Below are 21,450 nucleotides of genomic sequence, written 5' to 3' on the forward strand. Positions count from 1 at the left end.
GCACATACGCTGATCACCTTGGTTACAGAAATGTAAGACGAATAATGAGTTTGATGGCTCAGACCAAATAAATTAAGTTATTTACGAAATATTTTCTTCACGCAGGGCAGTATGACATAGAATACAAACTTTGTCATATATCTATAATGTTGTTTTATGTGAAGGTGGCGCAGATTTACGTGAGTTGGAGGAACAAGACCACCCCTTCACCGGCGCTGCAGCTGGTGTGGTTTGACCGCATCACTCAAGTAGAGGCTGGCGTGGAATTGATTCAGGTGGACTTTGAGATTGATCCCAAGTCTTTGGCTCTATGGCATCCCGACGGCTGGTACATCGAACAAGGTAGCTTATCTTTGGTGGCGCTCATATTGTTATGTTATAATAATAATTATGATGAGGAAACTTATATGGCGCAAATCCTAAAATAGTTCCAAGTGCTTCACAAAAACATATATAACTAAATTATTCTGTACAGAGTTTCCAAATGTAATACTCATACACGACACTTATACAATGTACACAGTTTTTACAAGCATGATAACAAGTCAAAAAGTTATACACATTATATGATGAAATTGTAACGATATCAACTCGAGTAAATCATTGTTGTCGATTTTTTCCAAAATAGATGATTTAAAGGAGTTTTGTTTTTAGCTGACGTGAAATCACACTCCGCCGATAACTCAGCAGGAAATAACCTTTGGTTAATTATCTAAGATTTATACCATACTTTGTAATTTACAGGCACATTAGATGTGTATGTGGGAGGACAGCAACCAAACCAGAAGAGGAATGCATCCAGCAACGTGATTCATACATCTCTGGACATTGTTGGCACCAAGTACCTCGGGAAATACTGACAGCCATATCCCCCTTTTTATTATCGACGAGGAAACACTCTACACCAGTAGGAATATTAGTTGTCTCTAAAATCCTGTTGCTTAAACATGCTATCTGTAGTTGCTACCACTTGCTATGCGCATTTAGAAGAATACTATCAGTTCTCACAGAGTAGACTTGGGAAATCCTGCCATCACTGCAGAAATCTCTATGCGACACAGTTGGTTTCGTATAGTGTTTGGTATCCTAATTAATCATATTTACCTGTTTTATCAATTGATATTGTAATTTTGTAATGTTTGCTCTTGTTAATTGTTATCAAGCATTTTCATTGATTGCTTTGTACATTCTTTTATTTGTTAATCAGTGTATGTATCAGCTTTAATTATATGTTGTCATTGTTGTCATTGTTGTTGCTTGTTTGTACTCTTTGAAGGAAATACGAAAATAAATCAACCCGTCTTGCTTTGTGTTTACTGTTGTCATGTTATTGTATATGAGTATGCTGGCACCGGAGTTTCCAGAATGTCACCCAATCATCAGAATGTTCTTAAATGTTCATCCAATGAAAATAAGAAACACTATGTGGGCACACAAGTCTAGGATTGAGTTACCTACCTTGTTGATTCAAGCAAAGATGGATAATACGGATTCAAGATATTGATCTAGACGGTTCTGGGTAGGATTCGTTTGTACATATGTTTCTGCGAGTAAGTACAGAAAATACAACATGCGCGATTTATCAGCTTGCATAAACAACTGGTAAACTCCTACTGTGAAGACCCACAACGCACCCCTCATGCAATACCAATAAATAATAAGCACGTTCCTACATACACAATATTTGACGCGCGCGCGCACACACACACACATGCACGCACGCATAAACGAACGCAAGCACAAACAATCAAACACACACACAAACACACACTCACACACACACACACGCACACACACACGCGCGCATGCGCGCACGCACACACATACACACACGCACACACACGCACACACATACACACACGCACACACACACACACACACACATGGTTTCTGCTGTAGAGATAACTATATACTAAAGATAGAAGGAAACAAACATGAGTTAGCATGAGCATTGGGGCACAAGTTCACGGATGTACAATGCAAATAGTAAAACTCAAGTATCAAACTTCAATTAAGCATCACAACTAAACCACAGTACCCTCATTTACTGTGCATATCCACAACTTAACAAACATGTTTAGAATGTTTGTCAACGCAAAGGGATAATGTATGGGACATAACCATGCCCTCAACGCAGTAACTGGCTCTGTATATTAACATGATATATTTTTCTTGAGACTTAAAGTGACCATAGTAAAGTGCTACGTACACGATTTCATTAAATCACGTGTTTGCCAGACAACCCGTACGAAAAGGTCAAACACAAATGCATTCACAATTTTATTTTTTAGTTGATAATGGTATGTCGTTATCCAAAACATTATTTGATATATAAAATAAATGGGAAACACACACACACTCACACACACACACACACACACACACACACACACACACTCACACACACACAAAACACACACACACACACACACACACACACACACACACACACACACACACACACACACACAATGTCATTGAATTAAGCAGTTATTCAGGTTTGTTGATTTATGCCAATGCATCTCCTTTGTCCAGTTAAAGACGCATTCATTAAACCCTTTCTTAGTGAATTCAGATAACTGTGCTTGCTGTGTTTCTTTAGTAAGTCATGACAATAACTTGTCCTATTAGCGACCTACATCAAGTGATAAACGGTGATACGAGGCTCACGTTTTTATATTTAGTCAAGTTTTGACTAAATATTTTAACATCGAGGGGGAATCGAAACGAGGGTCGTGGTGTATGTGCGTGTGTCTGTCTGTCTGTGTGTGTGTGTGTGTGTGTAGAGCGATTCAGACTAAACTACTGGACCGATCTTTATGAAATTTGACATGAGAGTTCCTGGGTATGAAATCCCCGAACGTTTTTTTCATTTTTTTGATAAATGTCTTTGATGACGTCATATCCGGCTTTTCGTGAAAGTTGAGGCGGCACTGTCACGCCCTCATTTTTCAACCAAATTGGTTCAAATTTTGGTCAAGTAATCTTCGACGAAGCCCGGGGTTCGGTATTGCATTTCAGCTTGGTGGCTTAAAAATTAATTAATGACTTTGGTCATTAAAAATCGGAAAATTGTAAAAAAAAATAAAAATGTATAAAACGATCCAAATTTACGTTTATCTTATTCTCCATCATTTGCTGATTCCAAAAACATATAAATATGTTATATTCGGATTAAAAACAAGCTCTGAAAATTAAATATATAAAAATTATTATCAAAATTAAATTGTCCAAATCAATTTAAAAACACTTTCATCTTATTCCTTGTCGGTTTCTGATTCCAAAAACATATAGATATGATATGTTTGGATTAAAAACACGCTCAGAAAGTTAAAACAAAGAGAGGTACAGAAAAGCGTGCTATCCTTCTTAGCGCAACTACTACCCCGCTCTTCTTGTCAATTTCACTGCCTTTGCCATGAGCGGTGGACTGACGATGCTACGAGTTTGCTGAAAAATGGCAGCTACTTGACTAAATATTGTATTTTCGCCTTACGCGACTTGTTGTTAACCTAAGGTCGTGCATATCGATCTAATCTTCATGCTAGGTTTGAACGCGTATCAATTGCTGACTTAAAATAGCCATACCATACGTTATGTTTTCCTATCATGATGGCCTGTTTTAAATAGCTGATACTGCACATCGGATTCAGTCAAGACACTGCTTGTAGTAAGTGTACAATGTACAGTGAATATTGTGTTGCGTTTCTGTTAACACCATCGACAAAAATAGCACCAAGATTTCACAAAACCACTCAGAAAGCCATTGTTCGCTTCAAGCTTTAAGTGGTCACAAAGAACACTACACTTTCCAAGACTATTCCGATCATCGACATTCAAGCTAATCATTGCTCCCAGTAAAGTGCGTTAGTGAACATCTGAAGTGAAGAAAACTTCAACTCTCAACTACAGTGCTGGCGAATCATATGGTTTTCTTGGTAGTGCATTGTATTATTTCTACAACTATCGCTCAAATCTCGCCATGAAGCAAAAGGCAATTTCAATACTAGCAATATCGGTGTTCTTCGTCCACCTTTCCACGTCGGCTTTTTCGAATTCGAGACAAGGCGTGGAGAGACAAATTCAGACTGGAGACTTTCCGTTTCGTAACGTGTCCCTCCCGTGGGAGGATCGTGTGAATGACTTGGTCAACAGACTGACACTGGAGGAGATACAGGACCAGATGGCGCATGGCGGAGCAGGTAATGATGATGATGGTGATGAAGATGATGAAGATGATGATGATGATGATGATGATGATGATGATGACGATGAGGATGATGATGATGATGATGATGGTGGTGTTGGTGCTGGTAGTGTCGATGATGATGATGATGATGATGATGATGATGATGATGATGATGATGATGCTGATGCTGATGATGATGATGATGATGATGATGATGATGATGATGATGTAACTGCTGCTGCAGCTGCTGCTGCTGATGGTGATGATGATGATGATGATGATGATGATGATGATGATGATGATGATGATGATGATGATGATGATGATGATGATGATGATGATGAGATAGACACACATACACAGAGAGAGATGGAGAGTGTGTGTGTATAAGAGAGAAAGGGAGAGAAAGCGAGAGAGGTAGAGAGAGAGAGAGAGAGAGAGAGAGAGAGAGAGAGAGAGAGAGAGAGAGAGAGGGAGAGACAGATACAGAGAGACAGAGAGAAAGAAAGAGTGAGTGGGAGACACAGAGAGAGAGAGAGGTCTTTCCTCATGATCAGTGAGATTCAAGTCTCTTCAACCAGTTACCATTATCATTACTATGAAATCGTGATAACAAAGCATTAGAAGTTAAAGTTGACAGAAACACACTGTCAGAGAAACCTTAAAATACTATCCACTTGTACAAGATTGTTCGCTGCGTTGATCAAGGTGGACCAGCCAAGGCAATAGAGAGACTGGGCGTTGGTCAGTACCAGTGGGCGACCGAGTGTCTCAGAGGGGACGTAGCGCCTAACGCCACCACCGCTTTCCCTCAACCCATCGGCCTCGCTGCTGCCTTCAGGTAAGCAGAACTCATTGTAACGACGAAACATTGCATTAGTTTGAATTGTTTGAAGCCTGTACCTAATTGGGCGAAGTGGACTACGCGAAGTATGCTTCGCGAAGCTGACCGCACTGAGCTTTAGTGCTGAGTTTTCGGTAAAAAGACTTCGGGAAGTCTTCGCGAAGTCGACTTCGTGCTCAATTCAAGACCGCCTTTACTCAACATGTAGAATAGCTTCAAGCAGAGATCACAGGCTTTCGTGTGTACAGATATATAAAATGTAAATGATTTATTGTCCATATGTGACGTTATATTGTGCAGTAACGTGAGGTATGTAAACAGACACTTACACAAGCAGACACCCAGACAGACAGATAGACAGACAGAAAGACAGACAGACAGACAGCCAGACAGACAGACAGACAGACAGACAGAAAAAAAACACGGGTTTCATTCTTGGAATGCATTCTGCATCGGAGTTATACCATTTTCAGTCCTGACCTGATTTTTCGACTGGCCGAGGCCATAGCAGTGGAGGTCAGAGGAAGGCACAATGACTACGTCAAACAGGGCAACTTTGGTGTCCACACCGGTGCCTCCTGCTTTGCCCCCGTCATCAACATCATGAGGGACTCCAGATGGGGTAGGAACCAGGTCAGTTAGATATCTCCGACGTCTTCTTTAGAGGATGAGAAAAATGCAGGCTATTGAAACATTCAATAGCTATTCGTTCGAAAGAAATGGCTTCTGAGCAAATGATAAACTGCACAACCTTCTTTAAATGTTCTGTACCAACACAAATAAACCTGAAATATAAAAATATCATCCAGTGTGTATGAAGACAAGTTTGCGTTGGACGATTCCTTTTTACCCGGTCTTCAGGGCCGAGGTGCACGAGAATGTGACCAACCGGGTGGGGGCCAGTTGCAATGTTGGATTGGCTGAAATTGAGATTTGATATGATTTCAACGAGTCAGATCCCATGGTTTGTTCTCTCCCGGTTGCGTGGCTCCCACTTTCGCTTCGTGCATCCCAGCCCTGGTCAAGGCTTGTCTCTTGCTTGCATTGAAAGTGAAGTGCCCTCATCTTAACAGCACTTTCCTGATCGATTTACGGGATTGGTGTGCTGCTGTATAGATTTTCTGCTGTTAAACGTTTGAATTTACGATTTATCAGTTCGGGTGCACAATTATGCAAGCACCTTTGGTTTAGCTGCCATATTATGCTCCTTAAGTCTGTCCGCCTTAATTGGGCGAATTCGACTACGTGAAGTATGCTTTGCGAAGCTTGCCGCACGGAGCTTTAGAACCGAGTTTTCGGTAAAAAGATTGTGGACTCAGTTAAGGGCCGCCTCTTCTATACGAAGCTGTCTGAGTATTCCCTGCATTCCTGTTCTTAGTTTGCACTTCTCCTTACCTGTTGACACCTTTATAATGGCAGGAAACGTACGGAGAGGATCCTCTCCTGTCGGGTGTCTACGCCGCTAATTACATCAAAGGTCTCCAAGGCAACGACACGCGCTACGTCCGAGCCAGCGGTGGATGCAAACACTTCGATGTGTATGCTGGACCCGAGAACATCCCCGAGAACAGGTTTTCTTTCAATGCTCAGGCAAGAAACTCTTCACAAAACATTTCCATGTGACATAAAAGTGAAACGGTAAAGATCTGGTGACAACAAAAATGTGTTCCTCTGATATTCGCCGTTCAAGCAGCGACACGGCTCAATCATGACACATGTTTAAGCACTGACAAGATTGTTATACTTGTGTTTTAAAGGCACAGTGCGCCACCCGTAAACCATCACAGATACTGTCAGGTTTTTACACACAGTACAAACACCCTTCCATTTGAACGCTCACCAAACGGGAACATCCTAGGTGCCCTACGTAAAGAGCGAGCAATTTTCAAAGAATTAATTTTGCGGATTGTGTCAGAGACAATCGGACCGTGGTGCGTTTTGGCGCTAGACCTAACTTTTAAAATGTAAATAATAAATTCAATCAATATCAATATGAGGCTTATATCGCGCATATTCCGTGGGTACAGTTCTAGGCGCTCTGCAGTGATGCCGTGTGAGAGGAAATTTTATACGGCCAGTAAAATTGACAGCTTGTTACACAAACATTCTTAAATCATAAAAGAATTCCTTTTTCGTCAAGACAAGATCAGTACAATTCGAAGTTTTAAAAGTTTGAAAAAAGAAAAGCCCGGAAGCAGGGTCACGCAAGGTCGTGTTTCTCGTAGCAGCCGACGGTTTATACCTATCGCCAGTTCCTCTGAACAGTCAAAAGCCATCGCTAGAGTTCTTGTGAACCACAGCCGTTTGTTTCGTGCATAGTCAGAGCCAGGTACTTATTAACGTGCTATTGCAGATAAGCTCACAGCGAGTCGCATTCAAATTATTAACTGACGACTACATTGTGAAAAGGGGAAATTTGATCACACGGGTTCACGATGACTCAGGGGTAAGCTAAGATAAACCACGCAAAAATAGATTCTTTGAAAATTACTCGCTCTTTACGGAGGGCACCTAGGATGTTCCCGTTTGGTGAGCGTTCAAATGGAAGGGTGTTTGTACTGTGTGTAAAAGCCTGACAGTATCTGTGATGGTTTACGGGAGGCGCACTGTGCCTTTAACGCTTATATTCGTAACGGCTGGTTGGGAAGAACATCTGTAAATGAAATCTTGAAAAGAGAAGAAGTGCATGTACGCATTGTTAAATTCAAGAAGTCTCTAAGATGCTTTGCAGGAATCACAGTAAAGACGGTGTCGAAAGGGTAGTGGGAATAAAAGACGAAAACATCAATTTTCATTATGTCAATCCAGATGTGAAGGCAGCAGAAGCCGAGTTCTGCCACACAAATTACGAATGACAAACATCTACATATTTCTTGTGTGTTTTATTTCACTCTTAAATGCTTGCATACACAGGTAACAGACAGGGACTGGAGAACAACATTCCTACCTGCCTTCAGAATGTGTGTGGAGGCTGGCACCTACAACCTCATGTGCAGTTACAACAGGTAAACTTGTTGAATGTTGAATGTTTCTTTTTACCTATGAAATGCGTAAAACAAAGCTGTTTTAAGTATCCGTGGCATAACATAGATACTCTTTGTTTTGTGTTGCTCGTGCAACATCTAAGAATAGTCTATTATTTTGTGTGAATATATTGACATTGTGGGTTCTTCTTGTTAGGGTTTTGTTGTTGGTGCTGTTGGTGTTGTTGATGCTGTTGGTGTTGTTGTTGATGATGTTGTGGTTGTTTTTGCTGTTGTTGTTGTTGTTGTTGTTGTTGTTGTTGTTGTTGTTGTTGTTGTTGTTGTTGTCGTCGTCATTGTTGTAGTGTTTCTTTTTGTCTGTGTTTTTACTCCAGAGTAAACGGCGTTCCTGCGTGTGCAAGTCGCGAGCTACTCACGGATATTCTGCGTACGGAATGGGGATTTAAGGGCTACGTGGTCAGCGATGGAGGGGCGCTGGACTTCATCATCAGTGATCACCACTACTTCAACAACCCCGTGGAAACTGCAGTGGCCTGCATCAACGCTGGCTGCAATCTGGAACTCGGTGCATCAGGACCCCTTGACCAGCCTGTCTTCATGTCTATCTGTAAGTTTAGTGCTGTTTTACGAACTAGATATGTCACCATTTGGATATGTCATCGGTGTATCTTTATCATTAACATCGTTGGTGTCGTCGTCACCATCATCATCGTCATTGTCGTCGTCATCGTTTTCGTCGTCACCATCATCAGCATCGTCGTCGTCATCATCATCATCATCATCATCATCATCATCGATCATCATCATCATCATCATCATCATCATCATCATCATCATCATCATCATCATCGTCATCATCGTCATCATCATCACCATCATCATCATCTGTTTAGATAATAAAACACACGTAACTATTTGTAGCATGTGAGGTCTTCGCCCCACTGTTTATAGTTCTGAGAAATGCATACTAATTTATGCAGAAAATTGTATTTGCAAAGCTTTTTTCAGGAATGTGTTCAGGTGTTCTGGTTCTAAAACACATTAACTCACTCATTTATTAGAAAATATAGGCGTCTGCAAAAAGTCTACGAGATAGACTAAAGTACACACTAAAATATAAGTGGTGTCAGTGTTATGGTGAGTATATTATAAGATGTTTGATGACAAGCTTTTTTGTCGGTCCGAGGGGGAGCATATCGTCTTTTGTTTCATATTTATTGACCAAGGCCGAAGGCCGCGGTCAATAAATATGAAACAAAAGTCGATATGCCCCCCGAGGACCGACAAAAAAGCTGGTCTGGCAACAAACCATCAAACATCGTTTTTGTCATCATTTTGGTGGTTCAACATTAAATGAAAAATCAACACAGGGAGCCATGGTTTGAAACGCGAGTTCTGTTATTATAATGCATGTTCGGGGCCCCAGCACGTTGTTCAAAGCTGGCGTGCGAAAGCAACTTACTGTGTGTGATTTGAGTTTATAATGTTGAGACAAGTATGTCAGGTTTGAGGATGCGAAGTTCTGTAGGTTCCGACTACAGAGTGGTGTGTGAAACCAACAGTAAGCGCCTTTGAGACGATAGTGCCCACATGTTGCATTCGAGCGATGGGATTGTCGTATTTCAAACGAGGTGATTTGCTTGCACAGTCAGCGTTGACCATCTCACAACAGATCTGTTATGTGGATTATCGTGCGACGTTCGAGTCGGGGGCAAGGAATCGCAGGAAGCAAAGATGAGTCTTTTTCCATTGTCACCTTTCTTTCCGGTTGTTGGTGCATATAATATTGTGCGGACAAAATGATGCGACGGCGAGTGTTTTTTGCCTCCAAGATTTTGTGGTGTGGGTATTGTTTTGCTCGTTTCATACCCACACCAAAACCTGAAACACACCCCACCCTCCCCCTCCCTCACAATCAGTCCATGAACACAAACTCTGACACACACAAATTAATGATCAAGTTACCCCCCTCCCAACCCTTCACTTGCAAACCTGCAACGCAGACGATCATATTATTGATTAAATATTCATATAGGTCAGTGTTGGGTTTTTTGTTCTTGTTTGTGTTATTGCAGAATCGGTGTTCTCTTATTGCTACACGTGTCTCTTCATTACATTTCACCATCGCCCTACCACCCTGCCCCTCTCGGTATTCCACGTTTTCAGTGGTAAATATTAGTAATCGAATATTGAAGCTACGTTGAGTCAAAGGTCACAGAAGATTTGCTTCGTGCAGCACTGCACGAATTGGGTCAAAGGACACAAACGATTTGCGTCGTGCCGCGAAGGAAAGATAATCGCGATCTTATTTCTCATTGCCTCTCTGTTTTTCATTAGACTTGTCATTCTGCTTGCTCGGCTTTGTCAGATGTCTTCATTTCTTGTTGCTATGTTCTTTGCTTTTTTATTATTATTTTTTTATTTGCGCTTAGTTTATCGATACAACGTCTTGTGCACGGGTCAAAATGTGTGTGTCAGGGGTCAATTGGTTTGACTTAAACTTGACGTTCGTGTTTCTCCAAACAGAGATACACGCACTCCATGACTTTGTGAGAAGATAAAACATATCGATAGGTTTCATTTGTTTGCGATAAAGCATAAATGTATGACCTTTGATGAGGTAGTTTTGTTTTTTGTTTACATTTGCCAGTTTGCCAGTTCGTATTTGGAACTTGGCGAAGCAGTGTCGTCTGTTTAGGTCTGGGGAAACGCCAATGAAAAGAGCCGAAGAATCCTTGAGCGTTTCTATTGGGTTTGCTTTTGATTATCCATGTAATAGGGCTTCCTGCAACTATGGTAACCGGGGATTTATTCCCCGGGGAACATGAGATTTATTTCCCAGGTGCTTGTGAATGAAAACTCGTGAAAATGATGACAACAGTCTTTATTTATCTATCTATTTATTTGTTTGTTTGTTTGTTTTTTGTTTGTTTTTCCTATGTTGTTTTTTGTTTGTCTGTGTTTGTTTGTTGCGGTTTGTTGTTGTTGTGGTTTTTGTGTTTTTGTTTGTTTTTGTTTGTTTCATTCTTTCTGTCTGTCTTTACTTTTTTCTTTCTTTCTTGTTTTCTTTTCTTCTTTTACTAAATGTGATTTTTTTTTCATTGTCAGTGGAAGCGATAAAACAGAACCTGTTGAAAGAAACCAAACTTCGTGAGATGGTGGCGCCATTGTTTTACACCAGAATGAGGCTGGGCGAGTTTGACCCACCGGAAATGAACCCCTACAGCAAACTGAGCACCACAGACGTGTTGACTCCTGAACACAAGGCCCTGGCTGTGGAGGCAGCCATGAAATCCTTCGTCCTGCTCAAGAATAATGGGGTTCTACCTCTCAAGCAAGTTGGGACTATCGGGGTATGCCAGTTTATGTTTTTGAGTCTTGCAAAGTTGCAACCTACCTGGGGCGAAAATACTTCATCACTGAGCTAAAGGTCACATTGCACACCACCAGCTCATTAACACAGGTTTTAACCAATTCTCATTCTAAACTGCGAAGCAGCATTCTTTTTAGCAAGTTTTAAGACACAAAATAGAAAGTGGGGTTTGGTCCAAAAATGAGAGGATGCGCACTTTGTGTGTCTTATACTAGGCAGTTCAAACAAATATCTATCTGTTTTATTACACTGCGTCATGGTAATTTTACTTTTCGATTCCAGGAAGATTACATTTTTGGCAGAAAATACCTTCTCACAGGTGGATTTAGAAACTGTTCAAATTGCCCCATACACCGCACCCACACATTCACAACCAAATACAAAAGACGGTGTTGTTGCTCAATGCGTTATAATTTCCCGCTGTTAAGCATCAGATATCTTCTTCTTCTTCTTCTTCTTCTTATTATTATTATTATTATTATTCGTTCATGGTATGAACGTACCACGTTCATCCACGTTTTTGCACGAGTTTTTTTTTACGTGTATGACCGTTTTCACCCCGCCTTCCAGGCAGCCACAGGCCGCTTTCGGAGGAGAGCATCATAAATTGTGATGCTCTGTCATTTTGTGAAGGTGGTTGGGCCAATGGCCGACAGCGCTGACCAGCTGTTCGGTGACTACAATCCTGTACCACCCCCTGGAGATGTGACCACACCACTGGCCGGCCTGGCTGCCATGGCAACCAAGACACAGTACGCCTCTGGTTGTAACGACACCAACTGTAATGTGTACAACTCGTCAGTTGTCTTGAAGGCCATCAGTGGCACTGACATCAACTTTGTTGTCTTGGGCACCGGTGAGCGTGTGTTGGTCTGTCTGCCTGTTTGTGTTCTTTCTGACTGACTGTTTCTCCGTTTGAGCCAGATTGATTTGTGGCGCTTTCTGAGTATTCCCCTTTCCCTTTCCCCTAAGGCAAAAGGAAGGAGGTACAACACACACACAAGCACACACACACACACACACACACACACACACACACACATACACACACACACATACACACACATACACTCACACACACACACACGCAAACACACACGCAAACACATACAATGACACACATACACATACACACACACACAGATACACACAGACACACACACACACACACACACACAAACTGCTTGAAAAGAACAAAGTTGGCCACTGGATTAGTTGCATTGTCAGCACATTTTAATAAAACGACATGAAACACAGCTTGGTTGTACCCTGGTAAACATGTCTTGTTTCTCAGTTGAACGAACTGCGTCTTATTTATTTCTAGGCCAGGCAGTGGAAAGAGAAGGCCACGACAGACCCGACATCGAGTTAGCGGGAAAACAGAAGAATCTTTTTCTCGACGTTATCAGTAACAGTAAGTACCATCAGATTTATTTATTTATTAATGGATTTGTTTCTCCGTTATATATCACATTGTTTTTGCTTAGAAATGGGCAAACATGTGTATTATACATACACAGATATGGATATATACCTAGTACATAATATACAAAATGTTCATACCTTACAGATATTGTGAACGATGTCTTGGTTGAATCACGCGCACACTCACAAAGGGCAGGGTTTTGAAATTGACCTATTCATTCCGGTTGGAAGCGACAATCTAACGACATTCGTAAAATGGCTACGTCTGGTACGCAAAAACACGCAACCATACCTGCTTTGCCTTTTGCTGTTCAGTTTTGATCAGTTCTTTACTTAAAAATCGAGCGAAGGATTCTGAATTATTGCAAACATCAGACTGCATGCTATTAATCACATCACACCAAGACCCTAATTGAGCTAAATAAAAAGAAGTGATGAAAACGTAATTCTTCTATGTATTTTATGTTATAAGGCTTACCTCACTTGAACTGGGCCACGTTCTTTAATGCGGGAGGAGAAGCAATATTATCGCCTTTTTACTGATCACATGACAAAACATGCTGTTGTCATTGGTCAACTAGGAACTGTATATCAATTGACATCGCGCAGGAAGTTCCCAGCGAATTTGATATCGCGCAGGAAGTAGTTCATCAATTTTAATTTTGAAGAATAAAATCTCACCTGAAGGAAACAAATGTCTCCCTTTTTTTAAATCACAAATTTATAAAAGAAAAGTAATTGAATCAGAAAGATTAAGCTGTGCAATGAATAAAATCAAACTGTTCCCACCCAGCTTTAACAGAGAAGTAGTAGAAAAGAATGTTACAATCTTACCGACTGAGGTAGTTGGAACAGCCATAAACAAAGCTGACCTTGAAAGTACCAGTAGTGGCAGTACTTACTGAGAAAACTGTGAGATCTCTTGCAGTGTTTCAGCGCACATCACTCACAAAAAGGCAGGAAATGAGCAGCCGATTTAAACAGTTCGCACCTGCATGAACCATTGTCCACCTTTCTTAGTCGTAGCCATACAACATCAACCGAACAACTTTCAGCATCTATCACAGTCACAGCGCCGTCGGAGGACGCCATTTTGGATGAGTCGTAAGCGAGACTGAGCTTAGACAACAGTATTATGCAATCCGCCGATACCGACAAATACCTGGAAGCTTTCTTGGGCACAGAAAATTAGCCAGAGGACTTTGCTGATACTGCCTGGCGCACTTCAGTTCCTGCCATCGTTCAAAATTGCCAAATCGAACAGTCAAAAAGAATACGACTGAGGAAGTAACTGGGACATTTTTCGCTGTTCCTTCGAACTGGCAACTCCACTGAACTTGTTAGTCTTTGTTGGTGATCTGTTTCAACCGTATATTTTTGTTCTTTTTTCATTATAAATGCCTTATTTTGTCTGGGAAAAATAACCAGTTACTGAAAAATAAAAGTAAGAGCAGCAAAGTTACGTCGGAAAGCAGGAAAAGACAACCCAACATTTCCAACATTAAATACAAGGCAGTAGCCTCCCTTGCGTTTGTCTGACTTCTTAGGTAGGTTTAGGATTCCTGCTGTTCCGAAATCGAATGCGATAAAATCGTTATCGTTAGATTTGACTGTGATATCAACATTTATCAGTCTGAATGTCTCGAAAGGCTGAATCATATCAGATCTCGGCTTACGCCTCGATCTGATATGAGTTCAGCTTTCTCGACATTCAGACTGATAAATGTTGATATCACAGTCAAATCTAACGATAACTAATACTAATGAGAAGACTGGTCTTTTTTGACGTCATCTGTTTTTTTCTCCATTTATAAGACAATCTCAAATGTTTGTTTGCACACTTTCAGCTCCATCGCATGTTCCCGTCGTGCTTCTCGTGTTTAGTGCTGGCCCAGTCAATATCTCCTTCGCTGACCAGGATCCACGTGTGTCCGCCATCATGGAATGTTTCTTCCCTGCCCAAGCCACAGGCGAGGCGTTACGTCACGTCCTGTTGAATGACGTCAAGGGCGCGGTGCCTGCTGGGAGACTGCCTTACACTTGGCCCCTTTTGGCGACGCAGGTACATTGCGCTCGTTATGTCAGAATAGTCAGTTGTAAGCCCTACACTTGTTTGCATCGAGGACTTGCATATATCAGAGTCACCTTGTAATCTCGCGCAGAGCCTTTCTACGTTTGCAGATCTGGCAGAAACAGGAACAACTACTTCAATACTACACTTTATTAGATTTTGCTAAACAAATCAGCATTATTTCAGCGAATGGATTCCTACTTGAAGCCATGTGGTGTATTTTATACAGACATTGGAATACATTCACCACCGCACTGATAGTTTGAAACGCGGAGAGTCTATTCCAGGTCAGCTATTTTTCTAAACTTTTTCCCCAGCTACCACCCATGGTGGACTACTCGATGCAGGGCAGAACGTACCGCTACTTTGCGGGGGAGCCGCTCTACCCGTTTGGCTACGGGTTGTCCTACACTACATTTGCCTACCCAGAGATGTCGCACCAAGGCTGGATCCACGCCGGAGATACCCTCAAAGGATACTTCGTCCTCCGTAATATGGGACACATTGAGGCTGACGAGGTAAAAAAAAAACACACAAAAACACGTCTATTGTTTTCGTAGACAAGTACCTTGCCAAACCGGCAATGTAAATCATCTGAACAGCAATATGTTGTAGTTGTGTACGCCCGTTTGCTTTTATGTCTCACATTTTTTTTCTAGCGTGTATAACTTTTTTTTTAAATCTCCTAAACATATTTATTACTAAATTTCAGAGCATGCACGTTTGACTAACTATGATTGATAACACCACCAAAATTGAGACTCTTGTACACACCAAATGTGTATTTTGTAATAGTGCATCCAACCTCCAGAGTCTATAATACTGAATCGAATTGATTCAGCTTAGAGTGTTACAGGTGTCTACCCAACTTCGCTTTGTAAGCATTGCAGATTTCGTTCTCAGATTATTATTTTCATTTTGTGATGTCGTGGCTTTGCCAGGTTGCACAGGTTTACATCAGCTGGAGAAATTATACAACTCCCTCCCCTCGCCTGCAGCTGGCATGGTTCAACCGTATCACAGTGCCTGTTGGGGGGAAAGGTATCACAGTGGACTTTGAAATCGACCCAAAGACTATGGCGGTGTGGCATTCGGACGGCTGGTACATTGAAGCAGGTACAATTTGTGTGTCTTCCCTAGGCGACACCAGAATTGTTTCAGTGGTTTCTGGACAATTGCTAAAGACCCTCTTAAAATAAAATATTTTGTAAGTGAACTGTCTCACCCCGAGAAATTAATTCAGCAAGAAATTCCCAGTCTGCACAGAAAGCAACCTGGTTGTAGGTTTTGGGATGGAAGGATGCTGTTCTATTTTGTAAGAGCATGAAGAGAGAGTACGTGTTTAACATTATTGATTGCGTGAGAGGAAAAGTGTCCTTGATGAACATTTGTGACCCTCCACCACGGAATGAGTCGCATGTCACCTTTGCATGATTGTCATATTTTTACATTTTCATAACGAGTTTTGTATGCTCTATCCAGTGGTGAAACCCGTTTTAGAAAAGAGCGAAAACTGTTTGAGTTATAAGCATGTGACTAAGGTGACCCTCACACAGTTACCAGACACTCCCCGGATTTATACTAAGCCTAACGCAGAACCGCGCGAGGTGACATGCGACTCATTTCGTGGTGGAGGGTCACATTTATTTTCTAAGCTTGAGTAGCACTTGCGATACTCTAAATGCAAGTACGATTTCTTGAGCGTCAACTTTCACAAAAACTCATGTATCATGCCACGGATTTAATAAACCAGAAGTGAATGTTTTATACGCGTGCTTATAATACTCAGATGTGATTATCGCTATCGTGTTATAACCTGTTTGGCCAACTACAGTATTACAAGATTACCTAAAGTACTGAACCCTGCTCTGCGGAGACAATAAATGAGATGCAATGCCTGCTATATTATGTGTATTATAGTATTCTCGCTTCTATCCTGAGAGGCATAAATTCCGCAAACTGAACTTTAAAAAATCACAAAAAATCAACTCAGTGGTGAATGTTTTCAATGTTTGAATATTTTATTTATTGGCCATTTTAGTGTTTATAAACCTTCGCTTTATTGATTTTGAATAAAACATCATGAAATGACAATTTTTCAAAAAAAGTGACTGAGTCCAAGCGCAATGATTTCGGAAAACGTTCAGTGTTCATCACCTTCATGACTGCTCTGTTTCAATATCTGGTGTGTCCACCATTCGCAGCAATGCAGGCCCGAAGTCTGCGAGGCATTGACGCCACCAGTCCGCGTATTTGCTGCTGCTGGATGTTGTTCCAGTGATGCAGAAGGGCGCCAGTAAGGGCGGCCCGTGTCTGAGGTCTGGGTCTGTGTTGATCAACCCTACGGCCAAGAACGTCCCAAAGGTGCTCAATGCAGTTCACGTCGGGTGACATTGCAGGCCATGGCATCACAGAGACTGCATTTTGCTGCAAGAACTGCTGAGTAGCACGTGCACAATGAGGCGTTGCATTGTCTTGTTGAAAGACAAATCGCGCAACAGCTCCGTGTTGTTGGAGAAGAGGGATAAGATGGGGTCTCAAGACGTCCTCAATGTAACGTTGTGCATTCAGATTTCCGTTGATAAGGACGAGGGGTGAACGGAAATTGGCGTTGATTGCAGCCCAAACCATGACTGATGGCCCTCCAAACCGATTTCGCTCCATAACGCAGTTGTCATGGTATCGTTCCCCAGTTCTGCGGTACACCCGTAGTCTACCGTCGATATGACTCAGCAACAAGAAGAGCAATCGCTCGATCGAGTCACTTTCGCAGTTCTGAATATTATATGAGGCATCAGATGGACAGGAAGAAATTGCTATTCACAACACAATGAGTCACGTTCACATAAAATTTGAGCCCGGTCACTTTTATAGTTTCCGAGAAAAGCCCAACGTTAAGTTGTGTGTTGCCGAACAGAAAAGGCTAGTTATCTCCCTTGTTTTTCTGATAACGTTCGTAAAAGGCTACAGATGTAAATACTTTGATGTAAAGAATAATCCTACAAAGTTTCAATCACATCCGATGAACTTTGTCAAAGATATAAAATGTCTAATTTTTCCTTTGACGCTGACCTGTGACCTTGAAAAAGGTCAAAGGTCAACGAAACCATCGTTAAAGTGTAGAGGTCATTGGAGGTCACGACTAAACAAAATATGAGCCCGATCGCTTTGATAGTTTCCGAGAAAAGTCCAACGTTAAGGTGGTGTCTACGGACGGCCGGCCGGCCGGCCGGACAGACTAACACTGACCGATTACATAGAGTCACTTTTTCTCAAGTGACTCAAAAACGAGATTCGTCTGAAAACACAACGTCTCTCCATGGGCGTTGTTGCAGGTAGGCTCGATTCACTGCCCAATTCAGTCTTGCCTCTCGGTGTCTGTTGGTTAACCTTTGCCGTATGCCGCTTTTGACTACACACGCCCGACGATGCGGGTTTGTCTGAACCCATACATTTGAAAGAGGGTTTTTACCGTTTATTTCTCTAACGACGGGGTGGGTTCAGGGAACCCCACAGCGCTACTTCAGTGGGTGCATCGAGTTTCTCCCTTCACCGACTTCTTGCAGGGGAGGGAGAGGGGGAGGGAGAGGGGGAGGGAGAGACTGAGAGAGACTGAGAGACTAAGAAAGAGAGAGAGAGAGAGAGAGAGAGAGACTAAGAAAGAGAGAGAGAGAGAGACTAAGAAAGAGAGAGAGAGAGACTAAGAAAGAGAGAGAGAGAGACTAAAAAAAAGAGAGAAAGAGACTAAGAAAGAGAGAGAGAGAGAGACTAAGAAAGAGAGAGAGACTAAGAAAGAGAGAGAGAGACTAAGAAAGAGAGAGAGAGACTAAGAAAGAGAGAGAGAGAGAGACTAAGAAAGAGAGAGAGAGACTAAGAAAGAGAGTCAGAGAGAGACTAAGAAAGAGAGAGAGACTAAGAAAGAGAGAGAGACTAAGAAAGAGAGAGAGAGACTAAGAAGGAGAGAGAGAGACTAAGAAAGAGAGAGAGACAAAGAGAGAGAGAGACTAAGAAAGAGAGAGAGGGAGACTAAGAAAGAGAGAGAGAGAGACAAAGAAAGAGAAAGAGAGAGACTAAGAAAGAGAGGGAGAGACTAAGAAAGAGAGAGAGAGAGAGTAAGAAAGAGAGAGAGAGAGACTAAGAAAGAGAGAGAGAGACTAAGAAAGAGAGAGAGAGAGAGACTAAGAAAGAGAGAGAGAGAGACTAAGAAAGAGAGAGAGAGACTAAGAAAGAGAGAGAGAGACTAAGAAAGAGAGAGAGAGAGAGACTAAGAAAGAGAGACAGAGAGAGACTAAGAGAGAGAGACAGAGAGACTAAGAGAGAGAGACAGAGAGAGAGAGAGAGACAGAGAGAGAGAGACAGACAGTCAGATAGACAGACAGTCAGACGGATAGAAAGACAGACAGACAGACAGACAGACAGACAGAGCAACTGACAACAGACATACAGACAGAGATACGGACAGACAGACAGAGAGACAGACAGTCTATTGGAGACAAACAGGCAGACAGACACTGTTCCGCCGCTTTGGTAATTATGGGTGTAGCAGAACCCGCGCCGTCGGCAGAGGGATAGTTACAATCACTACTACTCTTTAAAAGTATGGGTTTGTGTGAACCCGCGCAATCGGTAGTGTTTATGTCAATTAACATAATCAATTAATTTTAATGTTTTGTCATGTACACACTAAAAATTTGCAGACAGAGAGCAAATTAGGTGTGTGAGAGATACTTAAAATTTCAAAACGATACCTTTCATGGTTCCAGAGTTACAATGATTTTAGTGTGTCTCTGGGTACAGGTGAACCCAGGAAGCACGGCAAAGGTTAAAGTGGCACCAACATACGGTCTGCGGCACCTGATGCCACCCTCTGCCAAGCGTCTTCTGACCGTCCGACTGCTAATGAATCTTCCACGTTGCCCCTGTGTTGTCCTGGCGGTGTCTGTGGCAGTATGAAAGCAATCCTGGAGGTGGGCGTTGCGGATGGCCCTATCTTGCCTGGGCGTCGTCACTCTGGGAGCACAGGTCGTGGTCTGTCAGAAACAGTGCCTGTGGCTGTCCAACGTTGGTGCAAGCGGAAAATCGTCCAGAAATGAACGTTCATGGCTCTGGCTACACGTTCAATGCTTTGGCCAGCTCTAAGCATCCCAATCGCTTGCTGTCTCTCTCCTTCATCAAGTCGTGGCATGATTGTGATATCTGATACAGCCAAACAGCCAGTTGCATTTTATAGGGCCATATCGTGAGTTCCACTCATGACCAAAAAAAACTAACTTTTTTTTACGTTATTGTCTCCCTTTCAGCCCATTGTCTTTTTTTAGCACAGTGAGCTGTGGCTGGATCAGCAATATTGCAAAGCGCACGCTGACAGCGTGAAACATTTGCTCCGACACTCAAGATGTCAACTACAAATTACAGGTTCAATCTGATTTTCGTTTGAGAGCAAAATCGTTCAATGCACTATTTGCAGAATTTATGCCTTTCAGTATATGTGCGTGTGTGTGTGTGTGTGTATGCGTGTGTGTGTGTGTGTGTGTGTGTGTGTGTGTGTGTGTGTGTGTGTGTGTGCGTGCGTGCATTTCTGTTACAGGTATCATTGATGTCTATGTGGGAGGACAGCAACCCAGACAGAACCGCAAAGTTCCCAGCAACGAGCTTGTTTCACTTTTTGAAATCTCTGGGGCTAAATACCTCGGACAATATTAAATCAAACATTCTTTTTTTATTTTTTATTCTCTATAATTGACAATGTTCGAAAGTAACTCTGTCAAGTTTGTATGGACTGTTGACGAGTGGCTTTTCTTTGTTTCCATAGAAACAAATAGGGCAAGGCTGCAATGACACGAGTAGCTTGCCTTCGTGTTTTCACGAAAAAGAACAGATAAACAATGGGAAGCAACTCTTCCTCAACCTATAAAATCCCGACAGATTTATGTTCGTAGTACGTCGATTGCAAGTCTGTTCATAACTTATTTTACCTTAGGCTAACTTTACTTTTATTCATTTTTCTGCCCCTCGTTTTGCCTTTTTTTGTATTTTGAGAATCTGTCACACCACACCTTCTCTATCTACGATGCTAACACAATGACCCCCTCGCGCGCATCTTTATTTGACGGCTAAGTGGACATAATATTGCAAAAGTATGTTTGTTGCATGGAAGAAAGGGGTGTGCTGTACTTTGAATTGTGTCACGTGCATTAAGAACAATACACAAAACATATTCAACCATGTTTACCCTTGTCTTTTCATTTGCGTTTGTATTTTTTAATGTATAACTGGCATACAGCCAGTACATAATTTTTTCAAACTGCTTAAATATGCTGTGAATAAAACTAAACTACGTAATTTTGAAACCAGTGCGTCAAAAGTGTATTCGTGTGTGGCAGTATCCGTGTGTGGCTGTTGATGTCATTTGAATCGACTTAGGTACGCCAGTAATCTACAAAACAAGTGGTATAGAACGTGTCTATGTGTGGAACGTTACCTGTTTTACTTCATTTAATGAATGATATATTCAAATGACCATTTATTTAAAAGTTTGACATATGTTCAGTTTAATCATAACTA

General features: G+C 41.8%; 2 protein-coding genes across 2 annotated transcripts in view; both read left to right on the forward strand.

Annotated features, from left to right (window-relative positions):
• Nucleotides 1-1,306, forward strand: part of LOC138962980 (uncharacterized) — a 10,404-nt gene extending 9,098 nt beyond the window's left edge. The window contains exons 12-13 of the mRNA XM_070334951.1: nucleotides 165-342; nucleotides 745-1,306. Coding sequence (XP_070191052.1) covers nucleotides 165-342; nucleotides 745-860 — 294 coding nt within the window. The 3' untranslated portion in view covers nucleotides 861-1,306. The remainder of the gene's footprint in view (nucleotides 1-164; nucleotides 343-744) is intronic.
• Nucleotides 1,307-3,675: 2,369 nt separating this feature from the next.
• LOC138962981 (uncharacterized) lies at nucleotides 3,676-21,236 on the forward strand. Its single transcript, XM_070334952.1, has 13 exons — nucleotides 3,676-4,202; nucleotides 4,898-5,030; nucleotides 5,507-5,666; nucleotides 6,453-6,623; nucleotides 7,947-8,038; nucleotides 8,392-8,624; nucleotides 11,126-11,370; nucleotides 12,024-12,246; nucleotides 12,715-12,804; nucleotides 14,663-14,877; nucleotides 15,204-15,404; nucleotides 15,828-16,002; nucleotides 20,474-21,236. Exons 1-13 carry the CDS (start codon nucleotides 3,983-3,985, stop codon nucleotides 20,587-20,589), a joined length of 2,274 nt encoding a protein of 757 aa, XP_070191053.1. The 5' UTR covers nucleotides 3,676-3,982; the 3' UTR covers nucleotides 20,590-21,236.
• Nucleotides 21,237-21,450: the final 214 nt, after the last annotated feature.

Source organism: Littorina saxatilis, linkage group LG3, assembly GCF_037325665.1.
Source record: "Littorina saxatilis isolate snail1 linkage group LG3, US_GU_Lsax_2.0, whole genome shotgun sequence".
Classification (NCBI taxonomy): domain Eukaryota; kingdom Metazoa; phylum Mollusca; class Gastropoda; order Littorinimorpha; family Littorinidae; genus Littorina; species Littorina saxatilis.